This window comes from Chrysochloris asiatica, unplaced genomic scaffold (genome assembly GCF_000296735.1).
Source record: "Chrysochloris asiatica unplaced genomic scaffold, ChrAsi1.0 scaffold00008, whole genome shotgun sequence".
Classification (NCBI taxonomy): domain Eukaryota; kingdom Metazoa; phylum Chordata; class Mammalia; order Afrosoricida; family Chrysochloridae; genus Chrysochloris; species Chrysochloris asiatica.
Genome location: NW_006408526.1, coordinates 31,444,719 through 31,469,258, shown reverse-complemented (window position 1 = coordinate 31,469,258; position 24,540 = coordinate 31,444,719). Strand labels below are relative to the sequence as shown.

The window sequence follows — 24,540 nt, the reverse complement described above, 5'->3', positions numbered from 1 at the left end:
GGTGGTGGTTCAGTAGTAAAACTCATGGAATTCTTGTTTTCCACTTGGGAGACCCAGGCTCATTTCCTGGCTGATTTATCTATCTCAGGGGAATCCTATCAATGAAGGCTTATGTGCTGCTATGATGCTGAACAGGTTTCAGCAGACTTTCCAGATTGAAGAAAGACTAGAAAAGCAGTGCAATCTAGTTCTGAAAATCAGCCAATGAAAACCCCATGGAGTACAATGGTCTGACTGGGCAACATTTTATTTCATTGTGCATGAATTTTCCATGAGTAGGGAACTGACTCCCTGGGGCAGCTAGCAACAAAGGCATTGGACTATTTTTTATAAAGACATTGAAAGGAACCTATTAAGGTTTTGGAGTCCTGGTGTGGTGCTGTGGGTTCATGCGCCAGACTGCAAAGCTGGTTGAACTGCAAGGTCGGTGGTTCAAGCTCACCAGCTGCTCCTTGGAAACCCTATACTGGGTCACTATGGGTAGGAATTGACTGGACCGCACTTAACAACAACATCAATAAAGGTTTTAGCCCTGGAAGGATTCCTAGGTGAGAAGAGGCAGTAACTAAATACTCCACTTTGGTTGCCTCCTGTCTTTTGTTCTTGTGGTTACTTCAACCAAACCATCCTCTGGAAGGTAAGTTTATTTGTGATCGCAAGTTCCTCTCCTCTGCCTGACCTAGAGAGATCCCATAAGTAAGTGATCTCCCTTTCTCATTCCTACTGCTGGGGAAGATAATGCGTCAAACAAGTCCACACAAATGATCTTTTATTAAAAAGCCATTTAGCCACACTTTTTCTCTAGGAGGAGCACAAGGCACAGGATTATTCCCTTACACGAGTAGGTGTTTTAAAACCTGTCTGGGCGATGACATGCTATACATGTAGAATTGAACAAACTGTTAAGGGGGACTTGTTTAATTTCAAGAATAACCTTTTACACTCCTCTCTTCCTATTGGCTGTGTGGAAATAAAGACCATCAAATAAGCACCAACGCCTGAGCTTTATCCAATGGTTGTTATAGAGCAAGGTAATCAGCCACCATCACTTGATTTGGTAAATACTTCAAGGCCAGCAAGGGAAAGGGGGAAGCTTTATAGTGAAATAAGTCTAAGCTTCAGGAATGCTATGATTGGAGGTTGTTGGCATGGGGAAGCTGGAGGCGGGCTAACAAGAAGTGGGGGTGGGGGGGACGACATATTTTGTGATTGGTGTGGGGAACACATTTGGCTTTCTCTGATTGGTTCTGAGTTGGAAGTGGGGCAAAAAATAGGGAAGTTGGCACTCGTTGACCCTTCTGGGACTGATTGCTGCAGAGGCTGTGGTTTGGCTTCCCGAACTTGCTGCAGAGGTTGTCGGTCGGAGTATTGTCATATACTGTCCCTTTATATAGTCAGTCTCTCGGCGGAGGGAGGCCCAGGTTTATATTTTCCTTTGACCTAGTTAGCGTTTTACTTCCAGATTTCTATTTTAGCTGGGACAAGATCGCATTCCAGGAAAAACAGAGACGTGAGGGTCGTGAATATGAAAAGAAATTGTGGGAACAAATGTCTTTCTCTCGTGAGCGTCGGGCAGGAAAACGAACAGCTGCCGCTTCTGGTTCCTCATTTCCTTAGAGAAGCAGTTTCATGAGACTGATTCTCCAGAAGCTTCCGTCCTTCTCTAGGGGAGCTCGGGCCTCCGCCCCTTCTTGTTTGAGGACTGACAATCGGGACCGGTTGACAGGGCCACTGCCCCAGTCTCGAGCCGGGAACCCGCCGTCCTCCAAGCGCGCTCTCCCGGCCTCGCGCGCTCTCCGAGGTCGGTCCCCGGCCCCTCACCCCTCACGGCCCGCCCGACCCCCTTCCGGCCCTCACCCCGGGTGCGCGCCCGCACCTCCGGGACATTCGTTCCAGGATGGAGGCTCGAACTGGAGGGGTTCGGATGCGCCTCCCTCGGTCGAGCAGTGGCTCCCCAGCGCCTGAGAGAAGTCAGATCAGCTCTGTTCCCGAGCCGCCGCCCGAAGAGGCCGTTCTCCGAACATGCCCTTAGTCAGGAGTAAGCAGATTCTCCTTGGGTTGTAATCACCGATTTTAATTTTTAGGGGCAAAGCCAGGGCGGACTTTTTCCACCCCTCATTTTCCCTTCCAAACATTTCTCAATTGTGGAACAAGAACTCCTTTCTGCTTAGAAAGGAAACCATATTTCCCCTTCAACTTTTCTCTCAACCTGGGTACCCGCTGGTCCCTCCATCAGTGAGAAAACCGGAGCCACCATTTTCTCCTCAGGGAGGCTCCGGGGGCTGCATTTCTTCTGCCGCAAAGCAGGAGAGGCCGTGACGCCGTGGCGGGCACATCGGCGGCGGCTGGCGCCTTCTCGCCATCTTGAGTGGAGGAGGAGCCGCGGCTGCCGCCATGCGGAGAGACTGGGAAGGACAGGGGGAGGCCGCGGGCGAGCGAGCGAGCGAGGGAGGGGGCAGAGGAGCCGAGTTAGCTCAGCCCGGGCGGCGACTTCAGTGGCGCCATGAGAGCGGGCAGCGGCGGAGGTAGGGCAGGCGGCCCGGGACTGCCGGGCCGGCTCGGGCTGTTCAGTCGAGCGGCCCCTAGAGCAGGGCGGGGGTGGGAGGAGGCCAATGCGAGGGGGCTGGGTGGGGGCGGGTGGAGGTTTCCAAGAAGGAAGGAGCCGCCGCCATTTTGGGAGCTTCGAGTCAACAATAAAGGACCGAGGGTGCTGAGCGGGAGTGGCCTCGGTGGTAGGACTCAAGCCCGAGCCGTAGGGAGCAGGGTGAGACAGTGGGGCCGACGTCCGAGGGGTATCCGTGGCTAGAGGAAGCCTTTCGAGCCCGGCGCGGGCGCTCTCCGAGGCGGAGGCCTAAGGCCGGGCCCAGGTCCTGGGGAGGCCGGCGGGCAGCGAGCCGGCTGCTGTGTGGGGCGGGGGCGCCTGCGGGGAGCCGAATAGAGGCAGGCCGTGCGCGGTGGGGCCCGGCTACACAACGAGCTGCGAAGAACTCGGAGGAGCTTTTTCGAAGATGAATATGGGACCAGAGGGAGCGAAAGGACTAGGGGGTTGGGAGGTGGAGGTTATAGGGTACGAGGAGGCCCTATAGGGGGCGGCATGGCTTTGCTGCTTTGGAGGACTCTCACAAGAGGACTGGCAGCAGCTGGGTTGGGATGGGCCTTTCAGATCGGTAGTAGGAGTGTGTTTGTGGAGTCCCCTGAGTCGTGGAGGGATGAAAAGCTTTCAGAGTTAGGGGTGTCTCTTAGAGGCCTGAAGGAAAGAGCCCCCATTGTTTCCTGCCTGCGGAGCTGGTTCTCGGCTCATGTTGCGCAGCTACGATTGCGGTGCACCAACCCTTTTGTGTGTATGCCCGGAGGAAGCTGACTTCCCAGTGTGTGAGGGCTTGGGGTGCGGGGAAGGTAGATCTGAAGTGGCTGCCTCAGAAAACCGGGCTGCGGTCCTTTGGCTTGTCTCTTCACTTCGCTCTCAGGCCCTTTTCTCTTGCACAGCCTCCTTTTAGCCCGCAGAATCAAATCCCGGTTATAGACAGACAGTTCGCCGTTCCTAAGTCTGTGTTCCGATGTAAGTTGGAACAGTTAGATGCGGTACATATCTAACAGAACTAGCCAAGTGTTTGCCTTCGTGTGTATGAGGGTGCGTGGGAAAATACAGGATCTTTCCATTCCATTTTCCACCAACGTTTTGAAGTCCCTTTAATTTAAGAGTATATAATAATGCCTTTCTGTGCATTAAAAAGAAATCGAAGGAAACACTTCTAGACACAAAACATCTTTTAACATAATACAGTAATAATAATATTTTGATGTCTGTCACTAAGTAGCGCCACCGTTTGGTATTAATGAGCCATTGTATATGTACCTGGAATTTTTTAATACTAGGCTTTAGGAGTGGGGGTTTAGTTTGTAACCCCCAGGGACTGCCTGTAACTTCAACTTGCCTATCTAGCAAAGAAACTGCGATGCATTTGCAAACAAAAGCTGTTGGAGATGACAATAATGTTTGGGGTGTGAAACTGCCAGTTGCCAACTGCAACCTGGAAAATGCTGTAATTAACTTCACCAGTGGTTCCTCCCGACTAGTTACCTTTCCTTTTTATTTTTCAATGTAGAGATGTAATTTGCAAATCTAAATTAGGAAGAGGGGCAGAGGAAATAATTTCCTTCTTTGAAACAAAGCCGCAGAGTCACATTTTGGGTCTAGGGAGAAAAGAAGTCCTGTTTTGCCTGATGGATAGTAGTATTGTTAATCTTCACAGGTTGCCCTCTTCATCCTTTTAGTACCTTGCAGACAAAGGCTCCCTGTTTGTCTACATGAACTAGATGATATTGTTGACCGTAATAATATAAACCTGTCAGTACAGGAAACTGTTTATAGGCTTAAAACTGAAATTACGTGGCTGTTCACCATGGTCTGCTCAAGTGCAAAGTCAGATGCAGAGAAACATCCACAGCTCTTGTGTTTGTGATAAGTAGGTTTGGCTTTTAAGTAACCTGATTGACAATTGAAAGAGAAAGACGTAATAAAGGAGCATTTTATAATCTCGAACTTGAGATGCCATGATATATGGCAAACATAAGCAGCATTGATTAATAAGGTAGTGGATTTTTGGTAAGAAAAGTAAAAGTTTAAAAAACAACAACAGTAGTCTTTGTTTGCTGGGCTTTGTAACTTATTTACTAATTTTTTTAAATAGTTCGATTTTGGGAACAGAATTTAAAGTAGTGGAATTTGGCCAGTTCTTTTTCAATTCATATTTAGTTAAATTTAGTACTCTGCGTTTTTTGGAAGGGTTTATTAAAGTCACTAGTGTGCTTTCCTTTTCATAGACACTTCCTTTTACACAGGAAACTTTCACTATGTATTTTTAATTTTGAACAATAATATAAGTAAAGTTTTTTTGGCTGTTTGTCAAGGAAAAGTTTTTGACATGTATACATGTCCATGTCCCTTGATTGCTTTGTCACTATTTTAAGGAGCAAAAACGTAAGGGAAAAAGAAACATTTTTCTCCATAAAATTCAACTTCTATAGTTGAAATTCAGAAGGACACAGGGTGTTTTTCTGATTGTATAAAAAAGGTAGAAAACCTGCTTGACTCTTCAAAGACTCAGTTGCAATAAGAGATAGAAAAAAATTGTTTTGCTCTGTTCATAGGTAGATTGACATTAGGACATTGTGTGATACTTCAGTAAGTTATAATGTAATTACTAAGTGTAATGAATTGTTGACTTTTAGAGGTTGTTGAAACTTTAAAGAATGCAGGGAGGAAAGTGAAGCAGAGAGATTTTCATTTACGATTAATGCTGTTTTATAGTATTTTTCCAATTTCTCAAACTACTATTGAACTGGCAATTAGGATACTGGTTAAGATATTTGAGATAGATTTGTAAATTGGTTTTGAGGCACTTTATTTTTCTGTGTCATTTCTAGTCTGGATAGTAATTTGGTTTAAGTATGAATTATCTTAATTCTTTAAAAGATGAGTCCTTTTAAGGGTGTTGTTTAAGTGAATTATTTAGAAGGAAAACACGTTTTTTTCTGACTTTCCTCTGTTGCTAATTTAATTTTTGTTTGTTTCAGATTGAAGTGAGTGAATTCAGATACAACTCAACCTTGATAGAGGGCTTTTTAAAAATAAAAAGTTGATTCGGTGCATGGGAGCAAGTTACTGCTGCTTACCGATCAGAGACTTACAGGTGCTTGCCTGCATTGCAATAAAGGACTCATATATTGAGCAAGACTTATATTTATCTCTTCATTTTGGAGAGCTTAATAAACTGTTATTACAGTTTCTCTACTGACTTTCAAAAGTTTTAAAGTTTGAAAGAGACATCTTTACAATTAACACAGCATGAGCACGGCCAGAACAGAAAACCCTGTTATAATGGGTCTATCCAGTCAAAATGGTCAGCTGAGGGGCCCTGTGAAACCCAGTGGTGGCCCTGGAGGAGGGGGAACACAGACACAGCAACAATTGAACCAGCTGAAAAACACCAACACAATCAATAATGGCACTCAGCAGCAAGCACAGAGTATGACCACCACTATTAAGTAAGTGTTCAAATAAATAATATACACTTGAGGGACTAAAGAAATTTGTTACTTTGTTGCTGATTGCTTTATGTATACCTTAACTATTGATTGCAAATGAAGGACATGTTTTATCCCTTCTAGGTATTTACAATGGAATCCTGGTGTGGCACTGTAGGATAAGCACTCTACCATAAGGTTGGTTTGAACCACAAGGTGGTTCAGACTCACCGGCCACTCCATTGGGAACTCTATACAGGATTGCTGAGTGGGAACCGACTCGATGGCACATAAAAACAAGGCATTAGCAATAGCACAGAAATGTGTCATAGTTAATTAAGGTTTATTAAGTAATAAACTCGGGTAGCAGATAGTATATGTCAGTTTTGTATAGATTATTAATTGAATCCTTTCTAGCTTTCATAATCTTAGTGTAGAAATTATTAGCTGGATTTGTTATATGCGAATGAAATAAGATTCATTTTATTTTTGCCGGTATAGTTGTTTTTAGTGTAAGGGGCATGTTGTCTTAGTTTATTAAGCATCTCATAAACCAAACTCACTGCCATTGAGTCGATTCCAACTCATAGTGACCCGACATAAGGTTTTCAATAATGTAAGTCTTTCAGAGAGAAAGACTTAGAATGGCCAGTGGGTTTGAACCTCCAATCTTGTAGATAGCAGCCTAACCTAACCTACAGGCTACCAACCTGTCTTTATTAAGCATAGGTTAAAGCCAAATTCAAGTTTTGAATTTAGAGTCACACTTGCCTAGCCTTCTGAACTCTTAAGCATATTCATTTGCTTATAGAAAATACATTCTTAACTTTTTATAGTGTACTTTTTTGCTTCTGAAAAAGCTTTCCCTCCCTTCACACAAACAAAATAAGAATCTATTCTGAATGGTTGGAAATGCCCATTTCTGAATAGTCTTAAATCGTCTGTTGACTCTTAATAAAAGAAACTAGTTTTACTATAAGGAGCCTTGGTAGCATAGTGAAGTACAAGTTGGCTGCTAACCGCAAGGTCAGTAGTTCAAATCTACCAATTGCTCCGTGTGAGGAAGAAGAGGTTTTCAACTTCCTCGGAAACCCTATACGGGGTCTCTATGAGTCAGAACCAACTCAGCACACAACCACTACCACCAACCAAGTTTACTATATCTGGGATGTTTCGTCTCTCAAAGCCAAAATTTTGTAGGCTAGTTGTCATGTATAAGTGCACACATTAAATTATTTGAGTACTGTCACTCTAAAAACAAAGAAAATTATCTGTTAAAGATGTCTGATTCTTTAACTCCATTTGAGATTGAGTTTTTGTTAAGAATCTAGTAGCCTTCTAACTTGATACAATTTATAGAACTATTCATAAGGTGATGAAATTTTGGTTCATGAAAGTAACTGTATGTCTTACTACCTACACCCCTAGGTCCCTTCCATGCTTAAGAAGCACTCCTAAAGAAATTAGGCTTCATAAGATAGCAGGATGCCATATATGAGGGAACTTCAAAAAGTTGATGGAAAAATTCCATTTTTTCACAAACTTTTTGAAGTCCCCTTGTAGATAATTACTGATATGTAGTTCTCTAGTAATCTTTAAGGGTTAATTTTCAATACATTGATCTGGTCACTGGGAAATTTGGCATTAATGCACATTCTGTTAACGTTTAAAGTAGTACTGTTTTACTTACTAAAACAATAAGGCAATCTTATTATTGTTTCAGTAAGTATGTTGTTGTTAAATGCCATCGAATCGAATTCTGACTCATAGTGACTCTATAGGGTTTCCGAGGAATGGTTGGTGAGTTTGAATCACCGACCTTGGGGTTCAAACCGACCTTGTGGGCCAATGCTTATCCTATAGCACCATACCACGACTTCATTAGTAAATATAGAAAGCAAGAATATTTTCAAGTGGTTTTGTCTTTAGGTAAACTGTTACTGTTAAGTGCTGTCGAGAAGATTCTGACTCATAGCAACCCTGTAAAGGGTTTCTGATGCTGTAAGTATGTGTGGGAGAAGCTTCATCTTTCTCCTGCGTAGTGACTGGTGGGATCAAACCATAGACTAGTAAAATTCAGGTTTCTTAATTTGAGGGTGAAATCATATAAAACAATGTAATTTTATGAAATGACAGTATTTTAAACTGTTTGATTTGGGACAGTATTTACCTCTATCACTTACAGTCACCCGTATTTGTTTTGTTTTGTTTTGACCTTCCAGGTCCCTTGTAGACAAATTTTGCATTAATATCTTCTCCATTTGTATTAATTATTTGTTGAATTTGACAATGTGACAAATCTATTATGGTGAACTGACATTTTTGTTTAGAAACTTTGATATTATCCACTGAGGTGAAAGGTTTTGGTATCTTTGGATCTGGTAGTAAATATTTATCTGTGTTAGACTGTCTTGGATTATGTAGGACCTGGCTTTAATTAAAATGAATGCTCTTTTTAAGTTACGGCTGAGATGTTTTAGGGACACTGATTGTATAAGAATAGCAATAATGAAATCTATGAAAATGCTGCTTATTTTAAAGACTACTCAGTTGAAAGCACTATTGTCTGCAAACATTTCCTAATACTTTTTTTTCCAATTAGATGCTTTGGGTGTTAATTATAGCAGTTGAGATTTTTACCTGACCAAAAGGACATTTTTATATATTTTTTTCTTTTTCATAGTTTTTAGCATCTCAGTAAAAAGATTGAGAGCTGTTCCTTAACAGCAAATACTGAGGTCCAATTTTTGCCACGCACTATGCTGGCTGCGTGTTTATAAAAATTCCTTCTTATAATTCTTAATAACCCATTTTCGATCTAGAAAATGGAGACTTAGAAAAGTAAGTTATGCAAAGTTGCAGAACTTGGAACCCAGGTCTGAAATTTCAGAACACGTGGCTTTAGTCAACAGAAGTTTAAAACTCACTCAGATGCTTAAAGTAGACTATGCCATATTAGAGGGCATTTGAAAATGCTCTGGAGTCACCATGTTTAAAGCACTCAGATTCAAGGTGAAAAGTTGTCTTCAATTCACCGTTGTGACTGTGGGTAAGAGATGTATGGTAGGTTCTCCTGGAATAAAGATTGGTGGTAGTGGTGTGCTGTTGAGTCAGGTCTAACTCATAGTGAGCCTGAGTAGGGTTTCCGAGGCTGTAAATGTTTACGGGAGCAGAAAGCCTTAACGTCCTCCCATGGAACAACAGGTAGTTTTGAACTGCTGACCTTGAGGTTAACATCCCACCTCGTAACCACTATGCTACCAGAGCTCCTTGGAGTAAAGAGCACAGCTGTGGTAACCCTGTGGGTTAATTCTAATCTGTTCTGCTGAGTTGCTATGAGACTCATGGCCCTGTTTAAAGGGAACAGCTGCTTGATTTTAAACTCCATTTACTAAGTTTCCCCAGACTGTTGCCATACAGGAATTTGGAACCAGTGTTGCTAGAGCATTGAAATCTAGAATCTATAGATTTTTATATAAACTCATATTGTCAACTAAAAATATTAACATGCCCATATGCTATATAAGTCAAACAAAATACATACGGATTGCCAATTGTGACAACTATACTATATACTGAACTTTTCTCTTTAGCTAATAGATGGATGGCTTTATTCACTTCTAGTTTTGAGGTGGTGCCATAGGATAAGCACTCAACCTCAAGGTCAGTTTGAATGACAAGATTGTTGATTCAAACTCACCAGCCACTCCTCGGAAACCCTATACAGGGTCACTATGAGTTGGAACTGACTTGATGTCAGTAGATTATTGCTCCTTGTGTAAAGAATGTTTTCTGACAATGTAGTTAACTATGTTCTTTGTTGTTGTTAAGTGCTGTCGAGTCGGTTCTGACCCATAGCGACCCTGTGTAGGGTTTCCGAGGAGCAGCTGGTGAGCTTAAACCACCAACCTTGCAGTTCAAACGGCTTTGCAGTCTGGCGCATTAACCCACAGCACCACACATAATATATTAAATTTACTGTGCTTGTTTAGAATTTGATAATTGAGATGAATCATCTTTGCATTATCATCAATGGTAAAAATTCTGAAACTTCAATTTTTCTATTTTGTTTATAGACCTGGTGATGACTGGAAAAAGACTTTAAAACTCCCTCCAAAGGATCTAAGAATCAAAACTTCGGTAAGTTGATTGTAAAATTCAAATGGAAAAATGTAGAAACTCTAGAAGTGAAGTAGTTACTCATAGTAACAAATTCTGTGTTTACTTTTTGTTATTGTTATTAAGTGACATCGAGTCAGTTCCAACTCAGCAACGCTGTATAGGATTTCTGTTCACTTAACCCAGTATTCTCAGCCAAGTCAGATTTTGCCTCCAAGGAGAATTTAGCAATGTCTGGAGACATATTTTTGGATAGAGTTCTGTTGTGGCACTATAGGATAAGCACTGGACTGCTAACCACAGTGTTAGCGGTTCAAACCCACCAGTTGCTCCTTGGAAACCCTAAACAAGGTTGCTTTGAGATTGAACCAACTCTACTGCACTTAACAACAGAGACATTTTTATTATCACAACTGTGGAGATGTTATAGGACAGCCCTCTACAACAAAGAATTTTGTGGCCCAAAATGTGAAGAGTGCTGAACTTGAGACACGTTGGCTTAGCCAAACATATTGTAGTTAATGAGTGGTGCAGCCAGAATTTGACTTCAGTTCACAACATGTTATTTGTATGTGCAGAAACAACAGTTTTCTACCAGTCCTAGTATGGTTCTGCAAAATAATCACTGGTCCTTCAGGTCATTTGAATCACAAGGTCAGCAGTTCAAACTCACCAGCTGCTCCTTGGAAACCCTATACAGGGTCACTATAAGTCGGAACAACAGTAACAACCACTCCTTAAAAGATTGTGACCAGAGGTTGGCCTTTTCTGTAAAACATAGTTTTGAATGGCTTGTGGGTTGAAGGGAAAGTAATTGCTGAAATATAGGGAAAGTGATCTGTTTATATTTAAGATGGAGTAGGTAAAGAACTAGCTTCTTGACAAGTTTTTTAAGCATGTTCACTACCGAAAGAACACAATTATACTTCGTTCTATTTTTCTTGTTTGTTTAACTAGGATGTGACCTCCACAAAAGGAAATGAGTTTGAAGATTATTGTTTGAAACGGGAGTTATTGATGGGAATTTTTGAAATGGGCTGGGAAAAACCATCTCCTATTCAGGTATGCCTTCTCCTCTTAGCTCATATGTAATATTTTAAGTCAGATTTTTAAGTATTTTCCTTTTTGATCTGTGTAGAGATGGTACAATGGACCAACATTTTTGTCTCCAGCTCCCTGTATGCATGCACATACTTTGAACATTTTAAAGGTAGATTATGAGATCATGACCCTTTACTGTGATGCATTTCATTATATACGTCTTAAAACTAGGGATATTCTTTGTTATAGAACCATATATATTTACCCTCTTTAATCAGTTTAGCATTAATAAAATATTTCTGCATAGTCAATTGTATTTCCATTTTCAACTGACTCCAAAATATCATTTGTAGTTTCTGTTTAGAAATTATCCAGTCTAGAATTGGGCATTGCCCTAAGTTGTTATAACTCTTTAATCGCCTTTTTTTTTCTTTTCAAATTTTCTTGAGAATATACACAACAAAACAAACACTAAACCAACAGTTTCTACATGCATTATTTAGTGGCATTCTTTGAGTTGTGCAGCCATTTTCACCCTCATTTTCCAAGTTTTTTTCCCCAGTAACATAAATTCACTACCTTCTAAAGTTCCTATCTGCTCTTTTAAGTTGCTGTCATCAATTGATTCCACATTTTTTTTTTTAAGTGATTCAGCCACTCATTCATTCACAAGCATATATTGTAACATGTACTCATGAAGGAACAGAACATTTAGGGGAACTCTTAACCAATGGAAATTTTAAAAAATAATGACAGGAGATAATATTTTCCAGAAAATCTTCAGCTCCTTTTTTTTTTTTTTAAAAAAAAAAGCTTTTTATTGTGAATTGAGTGAAGGTTTACAGACAAGATCATCAGTTTTACATTCAACATACCGTATACTTTATTTCAGCTCAATGATTGCAATCCCCTCCATATAACAACAATCGTCCCATTTCTCCTTGCAGTTCCTATGTGTATTCCACCCACCTTCCTGTCCCTTCTCAACTTTGTCCTTAAAAAACTCTTTTGATTTTGGATGATTGACCTTTCCATCGTGAGCATACCTTACTGGTGGTGGTGTCCTTCCTATATACCTGTCTACCGCGTGGCTGAAAACTGGGCCACGAAGGGTTCATTTCTTTCCAGATCTGAAGGGTGGTCGAGGGTCATAGTCTCAGGGTCCTCCAGTCTCTTTCTGACCAGTCAGCCCAGTTTTTGGTTTTGTTTTTACTAATTTTGAATTTTGTTCCACATATTCTGCCACTCTAATGTGATACTGTCAGAGCACAGGTAGAGGTAACCATCTAAAATCTAGTTTTGATCTCAGAATTGTAAAGACTGGATTTGTTTTTTTTGATTTTTTAAATTAAAAGAAAAACCTGGGCAGAACTCATACATGGATATATAATTTAGTCACTTTTCCATGGGAGTAGTTCTTAGTAGAGGAAAAAAAAAAGGCAGACATTTTTCACTAGTTAAGCTAAATTAATGTTTGGTTTTAAGACTTCAAGAGATAGTTTTGGCTTTAAGGTATAAAAATAATCTCAGGGCAATAGTTTCAGGAGTTCATGGCTCTAGGTAGTCTAGAATCCATTTGATTTTGAAATTCTGTTCCCCCTTTTTTCAACATTTTTTCATACATATTTTAGTATGTCTAATCTCTTAATTGTGAACATTTTCATAATCTTTTTTAAAAAATCTTTTGTAAAATTAACATTTTTTAAATGCAGCCCCCTCTCATTTTGTGTTGTGATAAATATATATGTAGCAAAATATTTGCAATTTTAGCATTATTTACATGTGTTATTCCAGTGACATTAACATTATCATGTTCATCATCTTGTTCATTTTTCTGTCACTTCCCATTTTGGGAATCATGTTTCCATATGATTAGATCAAGTTCTCAGCTGCAGAAGTTGTATGTGGCCTTTCCAAGGTCACACAGCTCGGGGCATACACCATGTATTGTCTATTCCTGACTGGTTGTTGTTGTTGTTGTTAAGTGCCGTCGAGTCGGTTCCGACCCATAGCGACCCTGTACAGGGTTTCCGAGGGTGTAAATCTTTACGGGAGTAGAAAGCCTCATCTTTCTCCCGCGGAGCAGCTGGTAGTTTCAAACCGCTGACCTTAAGGTTCGCAGCCCGATTCGTAACCACTGCGCTACCAGAGCTCCTTACCCAGTCAAGGTGTTGTCCAGTTTTTCCACAGTATAGTTACACCTCCCCACCCCCACCAAACTAGTAACAAGTGTGTGAGGAGTACGTTAATATTATGCAAATCTCTATTTCACATGAAAATTTCTTCCAAATTTTGGCATTCATTGAGGGTATTCTTTTTTATTTAAAGTTATTTGAGATGTAATTCACAAAACATAATAAAATGAACAACAGTGTGTGACATTTGTGTCTGGCATGTTCTACTTGGCATGTTTTCAAGGTTCATTCACATTGGCGTATTCAAGTATTTTATTCCTTTTAGCACTGAATAATATTTCATTGATGTGTATACCACATTTTATATATTCATTCATCCATTGATGGACATTTAGATTGTTTCATCCTTTTTGCTATGTGAATTGTTGTCCATTGATAACTCTTCACTGATCAAATCTTTATTGTTGTGATTGCAAAATGATAAATTTCAAACTCTAGTACACCTTCTACCATTGGCACTATAATAACCTTCACCTATTCCCTCCTTAGGAATCTTGGTGTGGTGTGCGCTAGATTGCAAAGTTGCTGTGAACCACAGAGTCAGTGGTTCAAGCTCAGTTCAAGCATATAGCGCTTCAGAAACCCTATAGAGGGTTGGTCACTATGGGTTGGAACCGACTTGACAACACTTAGGAGCAAACAACAATTCCCTCCGTAATGAGCTCTAGTAGCATAGTGGATTATGCGCTGAGCTTCTAACTGCAAGGTCAGCAATTCAGATCTACCAGCCACTCCATGGGAGAAAGATGAGACTTTCTATTCCTGTAAAGATTTACAGCCTTGGAAATCCCTATACAGGGTCGCTATGAGTTGAGAGCCTAACTCCACAGCACATAACCACCACTACCAACCCCTCCTTACCCATCTACTATGAGTCCCTATTTATTTCCAGTGGTGTTTTTGTGTCAGAATTGTCCCATATTTAGCCAGTGAGAACTCCCTTAGTGTGCCCCTTATTTTTCTTGACCACTTCCTTTCTTTTTGGCATAATATGTCAGGCTTATTTTGTACCTGCTCTTCCCGGCTTTGGAATTGGCCATTTCTCCAGTGCACCCTGTTCCTATTAGTGGGAGGTAATGTTAAAGATAATTTCAGTCTTTTGATAAAGATTACAGCTTTGGAAACCCTATGTATTAGTTGTTGTTTTTTTTAACAGAAACTCAGTTTTAATCTGATCTATCCTTCAGTAATTACATTCTTGGTCAGGGGAATAGGATATTCACTTAATGAAGGGAGTGCAGCTCAAAGGGTTAGCACTGCAAATGTCCAGAAGTGAAGAGAATGCATTTGGCATGACATGTTACCATCAAAGGACATTAGAAAAATGCTGTGCAGTACAGAAAAAGCTCCAGCTTGGAAGGCAGGAAACCTCGATCTTGCCCTTGACCCTGACTTACTTTCTCTAAGTTTTGCATTCTACCCCATCCCATCCAATCCATATTCCAAAACCAGCTGAGTGACATTCAAAACCTAATATAATCAAGAATCTCTGTGTTTCAAATCTTTCCCTGAATCACCACTGTTTTTAATATATATTCCATAACTCTAATCTTAGAAGAAATAAAGTCAGAATAATACTTACACGTGAGGATGGCAAAACTTTGTCTGCTGTTTTGGGTCTATTATCAAGGAAGCTTAATCCTTAGAAAAGAACATCACGTTTGGCAAGTAGAGGGAAGACATCAATGATATGGACTGACATAACAGTCAAAGTAATGGCTCAAACATGTCAAAGGTAATGAGGAAAGGTGCAAGATCTGGCAATGTTTTGTTTGGTTATTGTATAACATCTCCACAAGTCAGAGTTGAATCGATGGCACAATTGCATCTATAAGTCCACCCTCTCCACCCAGGCCTTGAAGCCTGCATGCCTCTTTACAACATAGACAGAATCCATTCTATTTGAGTCATTTTTTAAGTTCCTAGAAATGTACTCTCTTTCTTTGGATCCTTTATACATAGTGTTCTCTGTTTAGAAGAGCCCTCTCCCATCCATTTTTTTTTTTTTTAAGGTTTTTATTGTGGATTGAGTCCTATGTATTAGTTTTACTCTATCTTATAGGGTCTTATGGAGTTCTGGTGTGGTGCTGTGGGCTAATATGCTGGACAGCAAAGTTGTTTTGAACCTCAAGGTCGGTGGTTCAAGCTCAGCAGTTGCTTCTTTGAAACCCTATACAGGGTCATTAAAGGGTTGTAACTGACTTGACAGCACTTAACGGTAACAACAAATAGGGTTTTGTGGATTCCTGGTGTGACGCATTAATTGCACTGGACTGTAAAGTTGGCTTGATCTGCAAGGTTGGCAGTTGAAACTCACCAGCCACTTCTTAGAAACCCTATACAGGATTACTATGGGTCAGAACCGACTTGACGACACTTAACAACAACAATAGGGTCTTAATTCAGAAAGAACATTTGATAGCAGTGGTTTGGGTTTTGATTTTAGAAGAGATAAAGATTTGAGCACTAGGTGCTCTATTTTCTACTTGGCCTTCTAGTGGAAAGAGCAAGAAAATAAGACACAGACATATGTATCTTATTTTCATACACGTATGAATAAAGATTACAGCCTCGGAAACCCTGTACAGGGTCGCTATTGAGTCGAAACCGACTCCACGGCACATAACCACCACCACCATACATACATATGCAGGAGTCCTGGTGTGGCACTGTAGGCTAATACACAAGACCGCAAGCTTGTTTTGAACTGCAAGGACAGTGTTTTACACTCAACCAGCTGCTCCTTGGAAACAGTATAATGGGTTGCTATGAGTCAGAACTGACTCGATGGCACTTTAACAAAATCAATTAAAATGCAAGTTTGTAGTAAACGTGTTCATTTGTCTTCATTTAACTTTATAAAACTTGTTCAGTCTAAGCTGGGCTATGGACAGAAGCCCTGTAAGACAATAGTACTTTTTCATTGAGCAACCATATTGAGTGACTTAGTATTAGTCACTTGGCAATAATGTGATGAATAAAGCAGATAGGGTTTCAGCTCTCACAATCTGCTGGAAAGGATGTGCTAATTATACTTTCAATATAACATGATGGACACATTTCCAGTTGAAATGATAAGAATCTGTACTCAAAAGAGAAAGATAGAATAGTAGAAGAAGGAATCCATGTTCTAAGCAAGGAATGCAAGGGTAGTGATTAGCCAGAATTGTGAGTTAGTTTGACTGAATGGTGAGCCATGTGGTGGGGTGAGTTCAATTCCAGTCCTGAGGGGTAGCTGAAGTCCATCATCTGAGAGGTTCTACCAGTGTCTATCCAGCCAGTAAGCCTGATCTTTTTGCATTTTTCCATATTTTTCTCCCACTATCCAAACCCCTAATGTCCCTTTCAGAATGGTCTATATTGGTAGCCAGGAACCATCTAGGTCTTATGGTGGTGTGGAGGCTGCTGAGGGTCACGTGGTCCATTAGTCTTTTGGACTAATTGTTTCTATGAGTTCTTGATTTTCTTCAGTTTTCTTCACTTCAATAGTAACACATTAGATGGTCACTGTTTTTAAGTGCCATTGAGTCGATTCCGACGCATACCGACCCTGTAACGGTTTCCGAGGAGTAGCTGATGGGTTTGAAATACTGACCTTGTTCTTCACAGTCCATTGCTGATGATCCTACAGCACCACATCAGGAATCCTAGATGATCACTAGCAGACTGTTGAGTCTGTTGAGAATCATAGCCACCATATAGAACAGTGTAGAGCGGTCTCATAGATTTGCTTAGGTTATAAACTCTACAGGAGCAGATCAGTCAGTCCCTTCCCCACACTTCCCACCCCCAGCTACTGAAAAGGTCTAGTTGCCAAGCACTTAACTATTGCTTCACCAAGACTCTTTCAGTGACCCTTACTGGCTCATATTATCTATTTTATGTTAAAATTTAAAATTGATATTGTTACTTGTACACTCAGTAATGACATGACATACAGTTACTCAGCCAGTCTGACATCTAGTTTTTTTCTGTAAAGCAGAAATAATAAACAACCTTTCTCACAGGGTTTTTATTGTTAGGAGCAGATTTTAAGCTGTTTTTAAAAACAAATTCAAAGTAGTAAAGCATTGTATGAATATGCTCATATGAGGGAACTTCCCAAAAGTTCATGGAATAATAGAATTAAAAGAGTTTGTGAAAAATTTCCATGAACATTTTGAAGTCCTTCGTAATAATTATAGATACCTTAGACTACCACTCATCTGTCTTCCCTATTGTTTTCTCCTAAGAATTTATAGAAAACACACGCTATTTCTTAGAATAATCAGGTTGTTGTTAAAGTGCTTTGGAGTTGATTCTGAAACAGTTTCCGAGGAGTAGCTGGTGGGTTTGAACTGCCAGCCTTGTGGTTCACAGTCCAGTGCTGATCCTACAGTGTCACACCAGGAATCCCAGAATCATTGGGTAATAAACCATAAGTATTAGGATTTTAAAACCAAAAAGGAATTTAGAAATTCTCAAGTAAAATCCAACATCATGACTGGCTTATACTATTGTTTTTTCCATTCTCTCTTATTTTCACTTCTTGTTTTTCCTGTTTTATTTTTTCCCTGAATTGTCTTTATTGCCTTTGGTAGTATTTGGCCTTACCTTTTTTTCCCCTGATTTAATTTTTTACTTTATTGTGATTTGGATAAAAGTTTACAGAGCAAATTAGTTTTCCATTCAACAATTGGTACACATTTTGTTCTGTGCCATTGATGGCAATCCCTGCAATGTATTAAGTCTTGTTTTTTTAAGGAGTTAGCTTAGTTACAATTTGACTACAATGTTGTTGGAGAATAAGGCAAATAAGACTATATGCTCACAAATGAGGATTTTACACTGGCAAGGTTGAACCAGATATACTACACATTGGTCCCATATACCTCATATTGATTTAGCCATCTGTGACTATACAAGGTCTGAATACTGTGTTGAGTAGCATAACTTTAGCATTCAGAAGGGATAGCTTTATAGTATCACTGACTTCTTTGGAGGAGAGCCTTGGGCTAGGTTCTACAGAGAAGCAAAACCCATTGAAGCTTTTATATGAGGAAGCTTCAAAAAGGTTATGGGGAAATTCCAATATCGTGTAATTCCATTTTTCCACAAACTTTCTGAAGCCATATATAATAAATAAATAAAAGGAAATGGCTGTAGGTTTCTTCTGACTCATTTGGCTGCAGGGGCTAATGAACCATGGACCCGACAGACAGCAGGCTGCGAAGATGAATGAATGAATGAAGGTCAGTAGATAAGATGGCAACTTGAGTCACAGGCTGCAGAAACTGATGACTCCCAGGAACAGGCAATCTGGCAGGTCATTACCTCAAGTCCAAAGAACTAGAGTGACAAGCTAGATACAGGCTCTAGTGGATATCCAGCAAAAACAAGAGAGCTTTACTAGAGTGCCCACATATATTGGACGCATGCCATACCCTGAAGAAACTCCCTTTCAGTTAATTAATTAGCTTGCTTATAGTAGATTCCATCATGGGGAATGTCTATATGGTAACTACCAAACCAGTGAGACTCATGGCCCCGCTAAGGTGACACACAACTTTAACTGTCACAGAGGGACTGTACTTTATTCTGCTTAACGTCATGAACCCTAGTATAAGGAGATGAAGACTGAGAGGTGACTGCTCTTGCCAGTTTGACCATCTGCATACCTTTTGAATAATTTTAGATACTGAAATGGGGGATGACTAGTACATTATTGAGGTAAGCATGGAAGCTACTAACTGTTGGCAGCAAAATTTCTTATTGAATCAAGAATCTCAAAAGTATTTTGTCAATGAGGTCTGACACAGTATAAGTTGTATCTTCTGTTAACATGAATTTGTTATGGCTAGAAGAATTGTTTCCCCAAATTCCTTTAGTCTTTTAATGTAATATTTCCTTACTGATTGTTATTGTTGGTTGTGAGTTATTTCCAATTCTTAGTGATCCAATGTGTGTCAGTGTACACTGTAGAGTTTTTCCTGTATTTACCATTTCTATTTGTTCTACTTTCTTGCCTTTCTGAAACTTATCCCTGAGCAAAGACTGGTTGGTGGTTATAAGAAAGCATGTACTTCCCTGGTGTTATTTGTTCATCTTGTTACTGTTCTAAACCTGTTTATTAAGGAGCTCTGGTAGCATTGTGGTTATGAGTTGGGCTGCTAACCTCAAGATCAGCAGTTCGAAACTACCAGCCCTGTTCCGCAGGAGAAAGATTAGGCTTTCTGCTCCCATAAAGATTTACAGCCTCGGAAGCCGTATGCAGGGTCAGTATGAGTAGAAAGCAACTCCAGGGCACACTACTGCCACCACCACCACGCCTGTCTATTGTTTGGCTAAAGTTGGTTTAGGTAATAGCATGTATTAGCAATCCATTCCTTTTTATTGCTATTAATACCCCCATTATATGTAGTCTTAGTGTGGCGCTTTGGGTTAATGCGCCAGACTGCAAAGTCGTTTGAACTATAAGATAGATGGTTCAAGCTCACCAGTCGCTCCTTGGGTACCCTACAGACAAATGGTTGCTATGGGTTGGAACCAACTCGACAGCACTTAACAACAACAACCATATGGATATACCATATTTGGTTTAGCAATCATTTGATGATAAGTACTTGTGTTGTTTCTACCAGTTGACTATTATGGATAATGCTACTGTGAAAATTTGTTTGCAAGTTTTTGTGTAGAAATATGTTTTCATTTCTATTAGGTATATGCCTAAAAGTAGAATTACTGAGTCATGTGATAACTTCATATATAAACTGTTCAGAAACTGCCAGACTGTTTCCTAAAGTGGCTACACCACAGTGTGTTCCCACCAGCAGTGTATAAAGACTCCAAATTTGCCACATCCTTGCCATCACATGTTATTATCTGCAGGCCTAAGTTTGTATCCTGATTCTAGCATTTCTTACATTGTGACTTGGGGCCAAAACAATTCAATCTCTTAGAGAATATGTTTAGTCAGTTGTAAAATTTAAATACTTAACTTGCTAAGATGTAAATAATATAAGGTTACTATGTGCCCCGGCACATGGTAAACATGAAACAGTTTTCAGTTTTCTTGTTCTTTTGTCTCCTCTCTGACAGCTCCCTATGATTTCCATTTGGTTTTCAAAGCTGTCTGACCCTGACTTGAATTCTTATTATCTAATCTTAGGAAGTGGTAGGAGAAAGTATGTTGTTGAATTCTCTGAGTCTGCTCATAGTAGCCACCATATAGGGCAGCATATTAATTCTTCTTCCAGATAAGTGAACAGACTAGCCTATTTACATTGTTGAAGGCTTATCCTTGGAAAAATCTCTCTTACAGAGGGCAAACAAATAGACAAATGGTCTTAATCAGTCAGTGGGTGAAAAAAAATGGGAATTAAGATAGCTCCCATCTAATTCTGCCCTACCTCACTTCTTTCAAGTTTTAGAGAACTTTACTCACCAAGGCTTTTGGACATGCTCCAGTCCTATCTTTTGTGAATGCTATAGAATTGAGTAGTATGCAGGTAGACTCTCAAAACCATTAAAGAGAATGAGCCTGTGGGGATAATGGGAGCCTCTAAAACTACTGAAGATAAATGGAATTCACCTAAAGTAACTGGAAAGAGACCAAGGGGTGAGAACCAGGATTTTCTTAGACCTATTTTATGACAGTAGGTAGCCCAATTAATACTGTCTGTAGGTATAAGAAGGAGCCCTGGTGGCAAAGTGGTTAACTGAGTTTGAGTCCACCCAGCTGCTTTGTGGGAGAAAGATGAAGCAATCTGCTTCTGTAAAGACTACATCACTGGACATTCTATAGGGCCAAGTCTATTTTGTCCTGTAAGTCTGAGTCAGAATCAACTCAACAGCAGTGGGTTTAGATTTGGGATTTGGTAGGTACAAGATAACAGAATATTATCTCTGGAATGTTTTCTTTGGTCAGAATTCTTAAAGCTGTTCTGACCATACAGAAAAACCCATCTGACCCCTACACTTGAGTTTGTCTTTAGAATGAATGTCATATAGGTAGAATATAAATGGTTATCATAATGCTACAATGTGAAAATTTCTTCAATAACAGCTTAAAGTGCTAGAAACATTTCTTACGACCATTAGCCCAGGCATAGGAGGAATTAATGATATCAGTGGAAGTGAATCTGTTTTCTAATTTATTTTCATAATTTTTTAGTTTAAAAAATTAAAAAGTGCCTATCAGTGTCTTTTACTTTTTATTGTGAGTTGGGTGAAGTTACAGACATAATCGGCAGTTTTACTTTCAACAAATCATATACTTTGTTTCATCTCAATGATTACAATCCCCTCCATGCAACAACAGTTGGTTAGCCTGCTTTCCTGCCTGTGTTTCCCATTTGCGTTCTACCCACCTTCCCATCCCTTCTCAACTTAATCCTTTGGCAAATGTTACCTTTTTTATTTTGAATGATTGACCATTTCATGGTGAGCCTTCCCCCATGTATCTGTCTACTGCTTGGCTGAAAATTAAACCACAGGGAGTAAGTTCCTTTGCAGACATGAAGGGTAGTCTCAGGTTCCTCCAGTCTTTCTGACCAGTAAACCCAATCTTTTTTTTTTTTTTGGAGTTTTATTCCACATTTTCTTCCAGTCTGTCCAGGACCCTCTAATGTGTTCCCTTTCTGAAGCGGTTGATAGTGAAAACTGGGCATCATTTAGTTTTTTGTGTGTGTTTTTTTTTTTTCATTCACCCATGTTTTAACTTCCAGGTCAGACAGGTGAATGACTGGGACTTTCCTTACAGTTTTGTTAGTGTCAACAAAACACTTGTGATTCAGTGAATAGCATTTTTCAGCTTTTTTAAAGGTTTTTTAAAGATATCCATTATTTCTAGCCCTTTCATGACTGAATTATTTTCTGCTTTGAATTTTTTGTTGATAACAGTATGTTTACAGTAATGAAAGGCATGCTGAAATCAAGGGAATTTTTTTTTTTCCAGTAATGTTATACAGTTTTATGCGGGATATACATACATTGTATATGTCCCAAGTGGACTCTGGTTGTAGCATTGGTGAAATGAGGCCCATTTCTTCAGATTCATGCAGTTATACAGGCCCTTGCCAGATAGCAGCATGTGCTGCAGCTGGAATAATAGCTTTCCAAGAACTGGGAGGCTGACAGTGTTGATGGGCAATATATATACCACCCGTCATGAAAGGGTTAACACAGAATTCTGGTTTTGTGATCTTTTCTTCCATAACAAGGGTGACCATTTTTCAGTGTCATAGTGTATTTTGTCAACTTATAAAAGCACTTTGCACAGTAGGAAACTGAACCATTCAGTAAATCCTTTTAAACATGACAATACTGATCTACCATCATTAGAACATATACATCAATTTGTATTTTAGTAATGATTGGCAAAAGTTTCTATGCTTTGAAGCTAAAAGAAACAATCTTACCTCCCTTTTATTATGAATTTTATGGAAGATGTTGAAGGAAAACCAACCTTTAAAAAGTATTTCTAAAGTGACCTTTACAGACGGACAATAAGTTGTCACATTTAGAAATGTAAAAACACATGCTGAAAAATATTATATTTGTGTATTAAATATATGTGGAATTTCATTTGCATGTCAAGGGATTAATGATAAAAACCAGGTTGCAAATTCTTTATGATTCTTACTAGTGTCATATCTGTACTATGCTCCTACTTTCAGCCCTAGTCCAATATTTGCCTACCATAAGGAAGACTAATAATTCAGATGGCCCTGAATCTGTTGTTTTTCTCTTATTCTCTGGTGGTGGTGGTGGTTATTGGTAAGTGCCATCGAGTTAGTTCCAACTCATATTGACCCAGTACAGGGATTCCTAGGCTTGCAAGATCAGAAAGCCTCATCTTTCTCCCCTGGAGCAGCTGGTGGACTCAGAATGCCCATCTTGTGGTTCATTGTAAGGAATGATAATGCCTCTCTGGAAGCAGAAATACCTTTGGCTACTTTATTTAATAGCTGTAGTTTGTCTTTAATGTATAGGATTCACAAACTGACAACATACAGACTTTTTTAAGAATCTGCTTTATTACTTTTAGAAATTTATTTGTTAGTAACTTTGAAAACGTTTCCTCTTAAAATCATTATCTGAAATGTTTCTCATGGTTTTTTAACTTTTAACATGAGAAGGGCTGAAATTCTTTACCAGAAAATCTGTGAAAAGTGGTTTCCAGGTGTTTGGTGTAAAGGAATTTGGAGCAGCAACGGCTGCCTTTGTAACTTATACTAAGCTGTTGCCATTGTCTTTTCTTTCTTATCAAGACATAGGCTTCAAAATTACTAGTTTGAGTTAGGGCCCAATCCTTTGTTGTAACACGAACAGATTTGTCTGATCCTTGTAAGAATTTTGAGTTTGGGAGTAATTATTCCTCTCTTCTAATGTGAGCCAACTTACAAAAATGATAACCTAGAGTCTGATAGTTCTCCTGTTTGTTTCTGAAATATAATTACTTCATTGAATCATTATGTTAAGCTTTAGAAGTAGAAGTGAAGAGGCCTACTATCCAGCTGGTCAATAAAGTTAAATTTGGAGTGCCAGTGGAGTTTATTTTGTTGTTATGTGACCAAAGGATTAGGTAGCAGCCTGGTTATTACGTAGAATTACAGACTATTTTTTGTTTTAACACTTTTCAGAGTGTTAAATTCACCTTAATTCTTCCATATGAAATATCCTCCTAAATTGTCTCCTGATATCCTTTTCAAACTCAGATTTTTAAATTGTCATAAAGAGGGAAACCTGTTACTAAGTGACTGGAATGTCTTTTGAATGGGAGGCTGTCCATTGCATATATCTGTCCATTGCATATATGTCTGTTTGCTCCTATTATTACCTATTCACCTTTTTAAATTCATCTCTGTATGTGGGTGTTTAAAGGATCCCTGGTGGCACAGTTGTTGAAGTGTTGGGTTGCTAAACACAAAGTCAATGATTGAAACCCATTAACTGCTTATGGGAGAAAGATGAGGCTGTCTGCTCCCTTCAAGATTGACAGTTTCAGAAACTAAGGAGTAGTCCTGTTCTGTTCTACAGGGTCACTCTGAGTCATGATCTCTGTGGCCATGGGTTTGGCTTTTTCTTTTATATTTTTTTCCTTTTGATTATGTGTATTAAATTTTCGGTAACTTTTATGAATTCTTTGCTGCTGTCTAGGACATTTGTATTGGGTTGA

General features: G+C 39.5%; 1 protein-coding gene across 2 annotated transcripts in view; it reads left to right on the top strand.

Annotated features, from left to right (window-relative positions):
- The first annotated feature begins 2,486 nt into the window (after positions 1–2,486).
- The window catches only part of DDX6 (DEAD (Asp-Glu-Ala-Asp) box helicase 6), a 51,175-nt gene continuing 29,121 nt past the window's right edge, over positions 2,487–24,540 (top strand). The window contains exons 1-5 of one of the 2 annotated variants that reach the window (XM_006833891.1): positions 2,671–2,759; positions 3,378–3,385; positions 5,578–6,048; positions 10,104–10,167; positions 11,104–11,208. In XM_006833891.1, the coding sequence (XP_006833954.1) occupies positions 5,849–6,048; positions 10,104–10,167; positions 11,104–11,208 (369 nt within the window). In that variant the 5' untranslated portion in view covers positions 2,671–2,759; positions 3,378–3,385; positions 5,578–5,848. Of the gene's footprint in view, positions 2,526–2,670; positions 2,760–3,377; positions 3,386–5,577; positions 6,049–10,103; positions 10,168–11,103; positions 11,209–24,540 lie in introns of those variants that run through there. The other variant, XM_006833892.1, reaches the window with a different exon arrangement.